General features: G+C 40.1%; 1 protein-coding gene across 1 annotated transcript; it reads right to left on the bottom strand.

Moving 5' to 3' along the window:
• Window positions 1-2,820: 2,820 nt before the first annotated feature.
• On the bottom strand, window positions 2,821-14,160 carry LOC108798262 (intelectin-1a-like). Its single transcript, XM_018569995.1, has 7 exons — window positions 14,151-14,160; window positions 13,991-14,038; window positions 12,713-12,960; window positions 11,782-11,940; window positions 5,990-6,110; window positions 3,667-3,770; window positions 2,821-2,973 (listed from the first exon to the last, which is right to left on the bottom strand). The coding sequence occupies exons 1-7, from the start codon at window positions 14,158-14,160 to the stop codon at window positions 2,821-2,823; spliced, it is 843 nt and encodes a 280-aa protein (XP_018425497.1).
• Window positions 14,161-15,030: the final 870 nt, after the last annotated feature.

Genomic DNA, 15,030 nt, shown 5'->3' with positions numbered 1-15,030 from the left:
ATGTTCAGCTCTTTTTATTGTTCGTAAATCTTTGTCTGCAGCTCTTTCATAAAACAAATCATAGTCATTGTATATTTATTGTTGTATTGCCTTATAAAATGATATAATGATTAAAGACCTCCACCTAAACAATTAAGTCATTTGAGTTCAAATAAAAGCAGGATATCATTTTGCATCTCTAACAGCATCTAAAAGGGTAAGTCCACATTTTTCTGCATTCCCCTAATTTGACCTTCTCCTTTCTGTTTCAACTTTGTTTTAAAAATCCAAGGGTGTAAACCATTTTCCTTGATGCAGCTGATTTTCCTGACTGTTGAGTCTACATAGCTAATGTTCTACCAAGGACCCCCTTATGGGAGGTTGGACTTAGCTGCAAGCTACTCTCAAGTGACTCAACAAGTACTCACAGATGCAGAGGAGGGTAGGTGCAGCAAACTAAAAAAAGATAACTGTATGAAAGTATAGCATGTAGAACAAGGTTGTACTGGAAGTAGAGTACACTGGTAACAAGGTTGTACTGGACGTGGGGTACACTGGTAGCAAGGTCCACTGAGGTGGAGGTTTACTAGTAGCAAGATACCTTGTAGCAAAGTATGCTATGGTAAGATATGCTGTAGCAAGGTATGCTGGTGACAATTTGCATTTGTACCCTGTAGCAAAGTATGCTGTGGTAAGGTATGCTGTAGCAAGGTATGCTGGTGACAATTTGCATTTGTACCCTGCAGCAAAGTATGCTGTGGTAATGTATGCTGTAGCAAGGTATGCTGGTGGCAATGTATGCTGAAGGCAAGGTTTGCTGTAGGTATACATCAGCAAGGATAGGGTAGCAAGACTGGATGACTCAATGCTTGAGTGGTGATAGTGGGTCCCGCTCATGTGTAAATGAAACATCCAATTATGTGGCTCTTCAAGTGATACTGCCACAATAATCGAGTGAAAACCCGGAAGTGACCGTGGGATACAGAGAGGGCTTAGGCACGGTAAGAAAGTAACTGTGACACTTGTAAATATAAATGCATACCGAGAGGTAGAGAATGCACAAATAACACTGCTTGACCTACCCAGGACCAGCATTGTGTTTCTGTCTTCCAGCACTCCCAGCAATCTTTCTCATCTTGCACATATGCTGGCATATGGAATAGAGAATAAACACTGTGCCTATAGGACGCCATTATACTCTGTGGGGTCTCCTGGCACTTGAACTGGATTTTAAAGATAAAAAACAAAAGGGAACAGAGCACCACCTCAGTGTGTAAAATCGTTAAATAAATAAAACAAGGGATATATTTATTCACAAGCACAACATTTTCATCATGCTGTGACAACAAACAAGAGCCACACTGTCTGTTAACCCAACATAGTATCGAACAGAGCGCCTCCATAGTGTAAAAACGTAATTTATTAGTACGACACACAACTAGAATTGTACTTACAAAAATGTGGGTGGTTAAAAGCATGTAAAAGTCGATGGAACTTGAAATCTCTAACAGCGGGAGTCTGAAGGGATGTATCTTATCAGTGTCCTCTGCCCCTGTGAGTTCAAAAGGTCTACGCGTTTCAGGGGCACGCCCCCTTCATCAGAAAATGATTCTTTCAGCCAGGCGGGATGGAAGATCAGTAGTGTATATTTTTTTTATTTGAGCCCCGAGACCAAAATGGGCACTTAACTCTTGCAGTTCAGAGGTAGCCCCACTGCAAGGGTAGATTTTTTTAGATTTCTGGAGTTCCTCTTTAATTTGATGTTTCCATCTGACAAATGTGCAGGCAGATGGACATTATGAATATGCTGGTCAGCTGATGTTAAAATACCACCAAAACACACGTATAGATCTGCTAAATTGATTTTTATTGATACACTCTGTATAAAAGCTTATTCAAATATCAATTTTTTTAGATATTTAGGAGCACTGTAAGATAAAGGCAAAAAAAGCCCATAGAAGATTGGATTACTTGCCCTATTTAAATCAGATTTTGACATAATTATGCATTGATCAGATCAGGATTCATCTAACCCTCAACCTGAATCTCCAGATCAAGAGGACAATAGGAGTGGTTGTATGTAGAGTAACAGAGCACACTCAGGCAGATGTGGCCATCATACTATGGATTGTTATGCACCTCCTTTTTCAATATTCAAAAAATACTGATGCATGACATTTTACTTATTTATGGGTCAATAACCAGCAAATTATGTCTACGTTAGTAAAGGAGGACTCCAGTCAGAATAAAAGGTCCACTTCAGCCAAAACATTTTTTCAGAGGTAGTGGGAAGAGTTCTGACTGTTGCCATGTATTTCTTTGCTGCCTGTGTTCCTGGTGGAGATATTTCCCCTCACTTTCAGTGGTCACCAGGACAGGAAGTGAGCAGAATGTCTCCGAGGACACAGACATCAATGAAAGCACTATTTTTTAATAGGGTGTAAAAATGCTGGAACCCTATTTCTGCCTGTTGCTCAATTAGGGAAATGTCATTACTTGCTAAGTGGTCATAAGAAATAAAGTGAAATCTCCATTGGGGATACTGAAGACATGATTAATCTGAAGTCAACAAATTAGATCTCAGCAGGTAAGATTAGGCTTGCAGTTTGTTTATTAGGAAAGAAGCCACTGTGGCACCTAACTGCATTGTATTCAAGGGGTTCAAGCCCAAAACATAAAAAAGCAGTTCTTTTTCTTTAAAACTATTTATTTTGTATATTCTTTTTATATGTACTATTAAATTATGTGTTATTTTTTGGAATGTTTTTATAAGGATGTAACCAGTAATGGAAATATTTTGATTCTAAAGTAGCGAGAAGAGTAATAATTATTGTTTTAGTTTTATTGATAAAATATCATTACAGTGGCTTCAGTGATCTCCTTGCTGCTACTCCAGTGTTGGTGGGTCCCATATCCATTCCAGTCATAGGCTACAAAATCTCCACATTGTCTGGGGTTTCCTTCAGGGACATACCCTCCGCTTCCGATACAGTGCTGGAAGTGACAGAAACAGTGTAGATTTATTCAAGAAAGACATGGGCAATTCTACTAATAAAAAAGAAGATTGAATGATGAATTATTTTATTTTATACACTGGCACTTAAAAGCATTAGGAGGTAACCTATGGAGATATACAGTATGTATTGACTGATTTCATTTTTGGGTGAAAGGTAATACATTTATTTATTTACTGGCCTATAAAGCCCATTTGAACTTTAATTTAAATCAGGTAAATACATTCCAGGAGCTCAGCATTGAATGGAAAGCTCTGTCTCTGGCTCAGCAGTGGCAGGTTGGACCTCTGCAGAGAGACCATTGCTTCTACACAGAGAGCAAGGGTCCTTCTCTGCCAAATGCTGGCAGAGGACAGGCTTACTAAAGAAAACAAACTGTAAGAGTTTGCACACCTTTGGTTTTGAAGCACTTGGCATATATTTAGCTGATTGAAATGGCAACTTCATTTGGGCTTTACAAATGATCAGATATCCCAGTATAGACAACATGGCAAAGGCTTATTCTTATTTGCTTTAAAGCATATCGATTGTGTCAAGCAATTCTTCATGGACATATTTTTATGCAAGGATACTTTACATTTACAACATAACCGCCAGAGGTGGGTATGGGTATTTGAATTTGCAAAGCGATTGATCTTATGATTCAGATGATCATAATAAGTTTCTCACGTACATGTTCTGAATGGCATCCAGTTACTTTCACTCCTGGACACAGAGCCAGGGCAGCCTTCTCAGTATTAATGACACGAAAATGAATATAGCCAGGAACAAATTCAGCTGGGGAGTAAAAAAAACTATTTGATAACCTCATCATAAAAAATACTACTTGTCATTTTCATTCTGTATTGCTGTATTTTATTATGATATTGATATTTCCTCATTGCGGCCATGCAGGCAGTTTGAACTACATTTAGGCTTAGTAGGCCAGCTTTTCTCAACCAGGTTGATGGGTACCCTGGGGTTCTTTCTGGCTTTGCCAGCGCCATGGAAACACAATACACATCCAGGGTGGGCTCCATCCAGGACGTCCGCCAGTATTCAGAAAAGGACATGATTCTTCCTCAGTCCAGACCTCCTCTGCCGCCCTCTGCCATGATGCTACAGCCAAACTATGGTAATGAATTAAGTTAAGACTCTGATGTAAAGTGGGGACTGAGGATGCGAAGGGGGCTTCTGATATGACTGGCAGGATTTTGACATGAAAGGGTGGGATTCTGATGGGTGGATGAGAAGGGGGAATTTTGCTGTAGAAGCATAGGACTCTGTGGGGGGAGGGGTGCTCCATGTAATTTTTTTGTTTTGTTTTTGAGTGGTGTCTACCTTTAAATCCATACAATACTACTATCTGGGATAAAGGTCTTGTGTAGATTTTGGTAGGAACCAAACATTTTTTCACATTTTAGACTGGGTGCCTCAATATTTTGCATAGTTTTAAAGAGTGTAGTGACTGAAAAAAAGGTTGAGAAATGCTGTAGTAGGCAGTGGGCTTCAGATTAGTCAGGATGGAATGTGTGTTGCTTCTTCTTGGCTACTCTGTTACATCAAATTCTGTATCTTTGTATCTTGCTCTTTGGGGCTGTAGCTAACACACATATTTCAGTTATCTGTTATCATTGCTCCAAGCTCACTCCCGTGATCGACTACAACCTTGATACAAATTAGTTAACTAAATGTGAAATTGAAGTCCATTACAGGAGTGAGCTTGGAGTGGTGGATACTTTGCAACACACAGAGGGACCATGGGGAGCAAAAGTAGCCACCCTCCAGAAGGAAGGACAGTGTCAGCGTGAATTCAGAGATGGTTTGATGATCTACAGCCAAGTGATACCCAAATAAGCTACATTTTTGTTAATAGTTAAGGTGCTCAAATGCATTTTTAAGATTTAACTCCTGAGTTTATTGTCACTTTATTGCGATAAGTTAAAATTTGTTTCTGTGTATAGCTGCTCATTGCAGATGCAGTTTCCCTGCTTAGCAGTGCTGCATAATGACTGCATTGGCCTAGCATATACCTCCCAACTGCCCCTCATTTGGAGGGACTGTCCCTCATTTGGAACCATATTCCTCTGTCCCTCTTTCCTCCTCAGTTGACCCTCTTTTTGGTCTGGTGTACAAAGGTCTATGAAAAGGTACTGTCTAACTAACAAAAGTGTTATTCTGCACTAAAACCTTTATCTTAGCTCTTAATTATATTGTTTACTATTTTGAAAAGCCAGTAGAAAGGAAAAATAATGGTGAAAACAACTTTTTGGGTTTAACCAATCATTTTGGCATATAATTTCTTAATGGTCCACATAACCAGCGGGGTTTTGTCCATTGCCTAATTTCATTGTGCTGGAAGGTGTCCCTTCTCATCTCAGAAGGTTGGGAGGTATACTAGCATACATTTCTAGATGAATAAGAAAGGAAAGAGAAAGGAATAGCCAAACACTCCTTGTGCAGTTTACCTTGGGGAGGTGAGTGACAGTGGAAATTGGACAAAGTGTTTAAACCTGTATTTTCCTTCATCATCTGAAGAAGCTTTTGGTTGCTACACATCTACTGCTAAAGACATGACACATTGTCAGTTGATTTGATTGAAAACAGCCTATGTCCAGGTTTGGCTACCTGATCTTTTTTTAGAAGTCCTTTTCAGGTAAGCTAATCAGATTCCTTGATATGTAGAATAAAACTGAAGAGAGCATTTTCAAATTTCGGTACAGGGCACAGAAACAACAAGCAATGGAAATCTAAAAAAATCTCATAAAAATTACTTTCATGTAAATGTTAATGTCTAACTTTTCTCTTTTCTGACTTTCATTTTATGAATACTTTTTTCAGGTCAGTGAGTTGGAAATCATTGAATCCAGTGGATAAGCATAAGAATTAGAAAACTATGATTTTCAGAAGAAAGTCAAGAATGGCAGCGCTATGTCTTTCTCATGAAAGGATTACTCAAAATGTATATTCATTATATATATACAGTCTAGTTTTTTTGTTTAATTTGCTGAACTTACTTCTTCCATTCGGTGAGTAGTATTGAGCTGTCTTTTCTTTATCTCCATACTCATATACAACAGGGATGGCTGGCCCATTGTCTTTCTGACAGATCCCAGCATTATATACAACTGGGTTTTTCTAAAAGGAAATAAATAAATGTTTTTAAAGAAGAAACTTCAAACAAGAAGGAAAAAGACATCATATTCATTTTATCCATACATGCCAGAGCAACACAATTCTATATATAGCAAGGTTTGCAACTCCATAGAGTGTGATTGGCAATTTAAACTAGAATTAACTATCACAAGAGAATACTTATGGGGCTGATTTATAACCCATTTGCCCTGTGTATATCTGAGCGAACGACGTTCACAGTGAATCTCTGCCACTACATGGAGCCGAGGACCATAGGAATTAGCTTCTTGGCTCAATCTAGTGGCAGTAACAGTCTGTGAACATCATTCGCTTGGCTATACGCTGGGTTAACATGTTATAAATCAGCCACTTAGGGCCCATTCACTTCAGATGCAGTCCGTTCTGTATTTGAGCTGCATCAAAAACGCAACACAATGCTTTCCTATGGGATTCTGGTGTTGTGTTCACACCAGACTAGTCCATTCCCATGCAGCCAGAAAAAGTACTGCTTGCAAACGCAACGGAACACACCTGAAATCCCATTTTAACCCCTTCGTGATGGGAGACGTACACTGTACGTCCAGCCACAAAGGGACCAAATGACTTGTCACGTACACTGTACGTGACGAGTTATTTGCTTCTTTAGAGGGCTGTTAAACGCTGAGAATCAGCTTTTAACATTCATTAATGGATGCCCTTACTACAGAGGCATTCATTAATGAAAGGGTTAACCTTTTTCAGACACCCGATACCTTAATATCGGGTGTCTGAGAGTCAAAGCAGAGGGACACACATGCCGGCTTTTGCCGGCATTCTGACAGCTCGTATAGATCGAGAGAGATATCTCTCTCAAGCTATACTGGCTTTTTTTTCTTTTTTTCTTTCATGGATACATAATGTGTCTATTCCTATAATGTATCTATTCCTGGAAGAAGAATGTTTCAGTTTGCTGATCGTACTTTTTTGTTATATCGTAAAAAATTAATACCCCGGTGGTCATTAAATATCACCAAAAGAAAGCTCTATGTGTCCCCAAAAAATTACAGAAATTTAATTTCAGTATAGCGTTGCATGACCGAATAAATGTCAAAGTGCTGAATACTGAAAAATGGCCTGGACAGGAAGGGCAGGTTAACAACCCGGTCTTCAAATGGTTATGAGGAGCCCACTGTGTTGTTTGATATAATTAAATAAATAAAATACAATTTTTAAGTTTAAAAAAAAGTGAAAAGTGTAAAAAAAAAAAATTGTGAAAAGTGTAAAAAAAAATGTGTAAAAAAAAATAAAATAAGGGACAAATAAATGAATGTATTTATTGCATTTTTTTTTAGCTGTGCTGGTGTTGTAAAAAAAATACTACAAATCAAAACTGGGAAAACAGTGTTTTTTTAAACTTTTTTTTCTCTTTTTTTATATTTTATTTATCCTAAGTGAGGCGTTAGACACACATATGTGATATAAATATGTAGCCCTATCTGTCCTCTAAAAAACAATATATAATATGTGTGGGTGCACTTTGTAAGAAAGTATATTACTGACGTGGAAGAATCACACAGCAAAAATGTCAAAAGTGTGTCAGTCATTTACGAACAGAAACTAAAAACAAGCTCAGTCATGAAGGGGTTAAGCACCCCCCCAAAAAACGCACGAATGGTGGTAAAATCACGATAAAATCGCGGCAAAACACACCGCACCACAGGTGTGCAAACACATGCGGTCCTGATGCAGTTCTGGTGTGAACTAGCCCTTAGTGTAAGTAAAATAGGATTGCATTTTTTTAAAATAAACTTTTCTCCTAACTTTGTTTATGTTTTCTCTTCCTGCACTGTACACTTCCTGTAAGCTCTATGTATGAACTGCATGTGGATGTGTTCCAGCAGCTGCTGAACATTACAATTTTACTGCATGAACTATGTCAGAATGTGGTTTGGGCAAGGCAAGGTCTATGGACAAACCTTGCTGGTGTGATTTATTCAAAATCAGGCGATATTAAAAAATTACTTTTTGGGACTTTTTGCCAAACCTTTTGATATAACAGAGATAAGTGCATCATTTGGTTTTAATGTTTTAGTTTAGATACAGCATATAGTTTAACACTTGCTTACATAGTTTGGCTGGATAAAAGTATGTCTATTATTTAGCACATCGATCAGAAAGATCAAACAAAAATACCTTGCATCCTCAGAACCCTTAAAAGAAATCTGCACTGAGAGAAATAGGGGTGCTGCTATTGCTAATCTGTTAATCCAAACAAATTCTAGTTGCCTGGCTGTCATGCTGTTGCTCCAGATCAGTTACTCAAAAAGTATTAAATCCAGAAACATCCAGTCAACCAGCATTGTTAGAATTAGGTCAGCAATGTTTAATTACATTTTTAGGTATGCTGTGTGAATGGGAATATATAAAAAACATATAGCGGGGGTTTCTCAAATTTGCAAAAGTGGAAATACTATAACTCCTTAATTGCAGTGCTCCTAATGAAAACTACCCGAATAAAATCAAAAGCAGAAAATCTTCCTGACTGTGTAATACCAATAAAAATATAAAATATATAAACAACCAAAATAGTGATATACAAATATCGGTAAGTGCTCCTGTGTGCAATCCCGATAAAACATAAATTCAAGGAGCAAAATCAGATCGACCAAAGTGCAGTTAGTGGCAGTTATAAAACTGTGCAAATAGCCTTTTGTAATAACCTGTAATGGCCAATATAATTAATAAACGTGTGCAAATATACCTCTCTGGTAACCAATAACAATGCAATACCATTGATAATGCTGTGCTTATATCGGTCTGTGGTAATTAAATACAGTTCACGCAAATTTCAAAACGTGCTAGCAAGGATCAAGGTGCAAAACTCCAGTATTCTCTCAAGTGTCAAAAGATGATAACTTCACTGGGTAAACTAATTGGATTAGTTTGACCTTTTATGAAAAAGGTCAGAAAGCATCAACTTAAGGTATACAAACTTCACTCCCTGACTCTGGATCCTTATATCATCCTTAAATGCTCCACATTAATGCAATAAAAGGAGAAAAGGAAGACTCTCCATAGTGTAAAACCATTCAGTTTATTGTATCAAAAGCACTATTATTAGCACTAGCTAATGCACTTAATTTCCTCCTTCTCTCCTGGTCTCTCTGAGAGCTAGAAGTGTGCAGCCAAGCATCACTCATTCCACCACGTGTTACATCACTTCTGGCCTTTCTCAGGAGCACTCCTGTTATCATCCAGCAAGTTATACTTGACCAATGAATGCATAGATAGGAGCAGATAGTGGTAGATAGTTGACAAAGCGACGCATAACATTCATTCATACACTCTAGGGGGGGTAGGTTTGGGGGAGTCAATGGTGGAGAAATATTTGGGTGTTCTGGTAGATCATAGACTCAATAATAGCATGCAATGTCAAACTGCAGTTTCTAAAGCAAGCAAAATACTTTCTTGTATTAAAAGAGGTCTAGACTCCAGAGATAGAGACATAATCCTGCCCCTGTACAAAGCATTAGTAAGACCTCATCTGGAATATGCAGTTCAGTTTTGGGCACCAGTTCACAAAAAGGATGTTGTGGAACTGGAGAAAGTGCAGAGAAGGGCGACTAAACTCATAAGAGGCATGAAGGAGCTCAGCTATGAGGAAAGATAAGCTGACCTGAATTTGTTCTCTCTGGAGAAGAGGCAATTAAGGGGGGACATGTTCAAAATGTATAAATACATAAATGGTCCATATAAAGAGCTTGGTGCCAAATTATTCACATTAAGGACAAGGGGGCACTCTTTGCGCCTGGAGGAAAAGAGGTTTAACCTTTGCATACGGAAAGGATTCTTCACAGTTAGAGCTGTGAAAATGTGGAATAGACTCCCCCAGGAGCTAGTTCTAGCTAGCTCAGTTAATTGTTTAAAAAAACATCTGGATGTATTCTTAAATGCACAGAATATTACTGGATATTGAATTCTTATAGGTATATAAAGCATCAGCGATTGTTGATCCAGGGAATATCCGATTGCCTTATGGGATCAGGAAGGAATTTTGTTTTCCCCTGTTGGAGCAATTTGAACCATGCTTTGTAGGGTTTTTTTGCCTTCCTCTGGATCAACATTGGGTAGCTGTGGGCATAGCGTTCTGTTTAGGCTTTTCTTCTCTTTTTGTTTTGTTTTTTTTCTCTGTATCTCTATAGGTTGAACTCGATGGACTTGTGTCTTTTTTCAACCTAACTAACTATGTAACTATGTAACATTTACACAGCACTATTAAGTGACTAATATATTTATATATAGGTTAAGGTTGATGTAATATCATTACCCGATATATAGAACATTGCATTAAATACAGCTGGGCAAAACAGCTGGAGATGGATTAACAGTATAGAGAAAAACAGTTAACTAATCAGCAACATGCAATGTCAAGCAACAGCTGCAAATGATAATTCTTTTATTTTGGGTATGCACAAAGGACCTAAAACATATGAAACAAGCATAGTGGCAACACTTTTTAAAATTTACGTACAGCATTTCCTAAAAAAATTGCTATAGTTTTGGCAACTCACAATAAGTAGATTGGAGGTTGAATTGTATTCAGATGGCAGGCAAGTAACAATAAAAAGGGTGAACAGCTTTTCTTACAATAAAGGGTTTAAAAAATGTTGCTTCTGTATAAGTTTAAGCCCTTCAAAAAAATCACATGAGCAAGCAGCAATTGCAGAGAAAAAACGGTAAGGACAAAATATATTCATTATCCCTGTTAACATGCCCAGTAGTATCTTAATATATAACTTTTGTAATCCTCAGTCAGATCCAGTGGCATAACAATAGCCATAGTAGCCCATGTGGCTGCTATGAGGCCTGGGGTAGGAGGGGGCCCATTTAGGGAGTCTTTGGTGGAAAAATTAGGAGCTTCTGGTATAGAAGGGCTGAAGTCAGACTGCAGGATTGCCTAGTCACTGGTCCCCCTCTGTGCTTTAAGAAGCATTTGCTTAGCTGTCTTAGCAGTGTAGAATTATTGCCCTGAACTTTTGCTGCAGACTGAAATTAACCCTGAATGCCTAATGCAGTCAAAATGTATTCTCTGACAAAACCTTATAGGACAGCTGAGGTTTGTAGTTCTACAAACTGAAGTTTGTATTAGGGTTTTGGGGGTTAAAAGTCAAAAAGGCTGTTAACTTTTCAAGGAAATGTGCACTTTGCAAGCGAATTTTCTCTTAGCTTAATACATCTTGTGAAAATTCACTTTGAAAGAAATACCCAAACACATGCAAGGAAAATTACATTGTTCTTTTGCTTGCACATGATTGGATGATGGAGTTTTACCTCATTCACCAAGCTAAGGGAAAATTCCCCCGCAAAGTGCAAATTACTTTGCAAAGTGAACAGACTATTTGCCTTTAGTAAATCAACCCCATTGAGTAATTGTGAGCAAGAGCATAAATAATTTTGTCATAATATAAAATAGAATTATGGTTATTATTGCTAACACAACTATAACTTTTATCCAAAGCACCGCACCCCCCATAGTCTGACTATGCTGGCAGCTCTCCTGTCACCTTTCTTGACATACTGTATTGTCACAGTTGGCACTGGTAGCTGATACAGAAAGAGATAGCTGGGGAGCTCCATCAAAATGTTGCCATGGGGTCCCATGATTCATAGATACGCCCCTGGTCAGATTTAATACCTGGTACAAATGGAAGAGGTTATGTCCTTCATTCTGCAAGAAGTTATTATTGGTTCTGAATCTTAGCAGAGAGGAGTTTCGCCAGACGTTTAGTGGTGTCTTGTTTGGCACTTGCCATATTCCAATATTGTTGGCCATAATGTCAAAAAATGCAGGGTTCTAGAAAATAAAGAATAGACTAATAAAACTATTCATAAATGTGTAAAATAAGAATATTTACATGTGTTTTTCATGGGCTTTAATTTAAGTGTATCTAAAGCCAAAGAGGGTTTTTTTCAATTTTGTATAGAGTGCAAGAAACTGCAGCTGTCTGTTTTTTTTTAGATGCCTGTGTCTCTGTGGTGTGGATTTACCCTCTATTGGGACTATGTGGGACTGAAAGTGATGGGAAATGTAAAAATTTTGAGTTGTCACTAGAACAAGAAGAGAGGCGAATTATTTCAATGGAGAACCAAGAGTGGATTTCCTGTCACTTTGGAGAAAAAGTTGAGGCTTTAGATATACTCTGATTTGCAGTTTGTGTTATTTATGAAAGGTGGTTTTTGTAGCTCATAAGGCTGTTTTCAGTAAGTTAAAGTCATATATGATAGCATGTGTAGTCAAAACAGAAAAAAAACTAATGACATGTAGTAGAAAAGCAAGTACTATCAGGAATGGTGATTTTTCAAGTGAACAAAAATTAATATCTCCACCAGGACTTTCATTGTCAACCCTTCCACCCAAATACCTTTGCGATCAAAATCTTTACTTTTCAAGTATATTGTTTTCAACTTTAAAATACTTATGAAAGCATCCTTTCCATTAGAAAGGCAGAGAACTAAGAAATTGAAAGCTGAATTATAAGTTGGCCTCCGAAAACATAACCTAAATATCTAAATTAATTGCAACAACTAAAATTTAAAAAAATAATATTTGTAGTTCAAGATTATACTTTGTAATCATCACTGGTGGCTTCTTCTGGTGTCCCAAATGTAGCATAATTTGCCCAGTTATCATCTCCCCTGGGGTTATTTTCATTGTTTCCTTGTTGACTGGACCAGCGATCTCCAGCAGTACATTTCCCATTCATATTATTCTCATGAATACTGGCCACCAAGGTCCACCCTCCACCATTAGTGGTCATGTCACAGAAAGTCTGGTAGGTCATTCCATTTTTAGTGGTCAGTGTATAAATCCCATCTAGTGGCAAACAAATATATGTTGATATGTATGAAGATTGTTATGTATTGCAAAGATAAATATACGCTTATCAGAAGCACATTATTGCTTAAATATTTGTTTGCTAATTTATGTATAATGGCAGTTATATTCAGACCAAATATGGTTGCAGAAATAATTAATGTGGGGATGGGTATAATCACAACCTACTACAGGTGAAACTCGAATAATTAGAATATCGTGCAAAGTTAATTTATTTCACTAATGCAACTTAAAAGGTGAAACTAATGGGGGCGGAGCTTGCCAATGGCAGCGGCTGGACGTGTTTGTCCTTAGCTCCGCTGCAGTGAATCGGGCATCGTACTGAAAAGTGCCACCACCGGCCGTCCCACCGCTCACAATGGGATCCAAACGGGGTAAGAAATCCCAGGGCTCCAAACCGGACCGCTCGCGGAACCCGAGAGCCGCGATTAACAGCTTCTTTGCGGCTCCGGTAACCACGCGAGCGGCCGGCTCTGCAGGCCGCATGGCGGAGACACGTGGGGACTCCCCGGCTTCCCCAGACTCACATACATCACAGCCGCCTGGTCTGTCGCCCGCTCTGGCCGATCGGGAGGCCACATCTGATGAGGACTCTGTCCCAGGTGGCTCCCCTGGTGACATGCGACACCTGCTGGATCACCTCCCCTCTAAAAGGGACATGGAGGCGCTATTTGCCCGCTTTGAGCACGTCCATAGAGCAGATGTGGCGGGCCTCCATGAAGCAATTAAAGGGGTCCATGGCCGACTGGACACAGTGGATCTCCACGTGGACGCACACCGGACAGCCATCACGGCCCTACAAGCTACTGCTGTGACACAGCATAAGATGCTGCAGGCTATCTGGACGCACATGGACGACGCAGAAGACAGGAATAGGAGGAACAATGTGCGCATCCGCGGCCTACCAGAGGCAACGGGCACGATGGACCTGGAACCCACCATCCGAGGTATTTTTAACTCGTTACTGGGCAGGAGGTCAGAGGAGCCTATCGACCTCGATAGAGTACACCGGGTGCCCGGGTTTCGGAACCCCTCCGCACAACAGCCCAGGGACGTGCTGTGCCGGGTTCACTTTTACAAGCAGAAGGAGGAAATCATGGCCAAGGCCCGCGAGCGTGGATCGCTTGACTTTGATGGAGCTACCATAACCTTTTTCCCGGATCTGTCACCCCGCACCATGGCTCGCCGCAGGGCTTTACGGCCTCTGACCGCCCTGCTCCGGGAGCTCCACATCCCCTATCGGTGGGGTTACCCATTCCATCTGTCGGTGAGACAAAATGGCCGCCTGGTGATCCTGCGTTCCCCGGCTGGTTTGGCGGACTTTCTGGCTGCTGCGGGCATTACATCCTCTGTGGTTCTGGATTCCTGGCCAGATCCCCCGGCTCCCATATTTCCCGAGGTACCGTTGCTTCCCCAGTGGTCTACAGTGTCCCACTCGAAGAAATCCAAAAGGGATCCGGCTACACGCAGCTCCCTGCCTTAAGGGATACAGCTCGACGCTTGAGAGTTTGCCTTACCTGAGGATCTCTTCACCCTGATGTGCCTACCCTGGGAAGTTTTATTGCCCGTGCCTTTTCTCTACGCCTGGATATCCGGGGGGCCTCGCCCCCCCCCGTATGTGCCGCTCTAACGGCTGGCGGTGGATTACTGCAAATGGACTCTGCCCACACTTCATCACTCTTCCTACCATAGCACTGCCTTTCTTCTATGCTACTCCTGGAGGGTTATTTTTGAATGGCGGCCCACACACCTGCCTTTGTGGCATATCCCCTACCACTTATCCACCTGTTGCAGAAGAACACTACATGTCCACTTGGGGCCTTCTTCAGCCACGAGACTCTGCCCTTGCCTCAAGCCTCCATGTGACACTGGGGACTAACCAACGGGTGATGTATCTCTGTACTACTGAACGCTGTTTGTGTTACGCTGCTTACTGTTTGATCTCTTACTGGGGGTACGCCCGACATATGCATTTACTGTAGAGTGTGATTGAACTGTGTGGAGTGATCCATTCATACCCGGCCGCCGCTCACCTGCACGCTCTCACCA

This window comes from Nanorana parkeri, unplaced genomic scaffold, assembly GCF_000935625.1.
Source record: "Nanorana parkeri isolate BGI_ZX_2015 unplaced genomic scaffold, ASM93562v1 scaffold1440, whole genome shotgun sequence".
Taxonomy (NCBI): domain Eukaryota; kingdom Metazoa; phylum Chordata; class Amphibia; order Anura; family Dicroglossidae; genus Nanorana; species Nanorana parkeri.
This window is presented reverse-complemented; position numbering and strand designations above follow the sequence as displayed.

Bases quoted from the DNA above. Each gene is read 5' to 3' on its own strand.
- LOC108798262 (XM_018569995.1), bottom strand. The intron at 6,111-11,781 runs GTATTAAATCTG...ATTTCCTTTTAG, and splicing joins ACCTCTTCCATTTGTACCAG to AAAAACCCAGTTGTATATAA. The intron at 2,974-3,666 runs GTACGTGAGAAA...TGTCACTTCCAG, and splicing joins CTGGATGCCATTCAGAACAT to CACTGTATCGGAAGCGGAGG.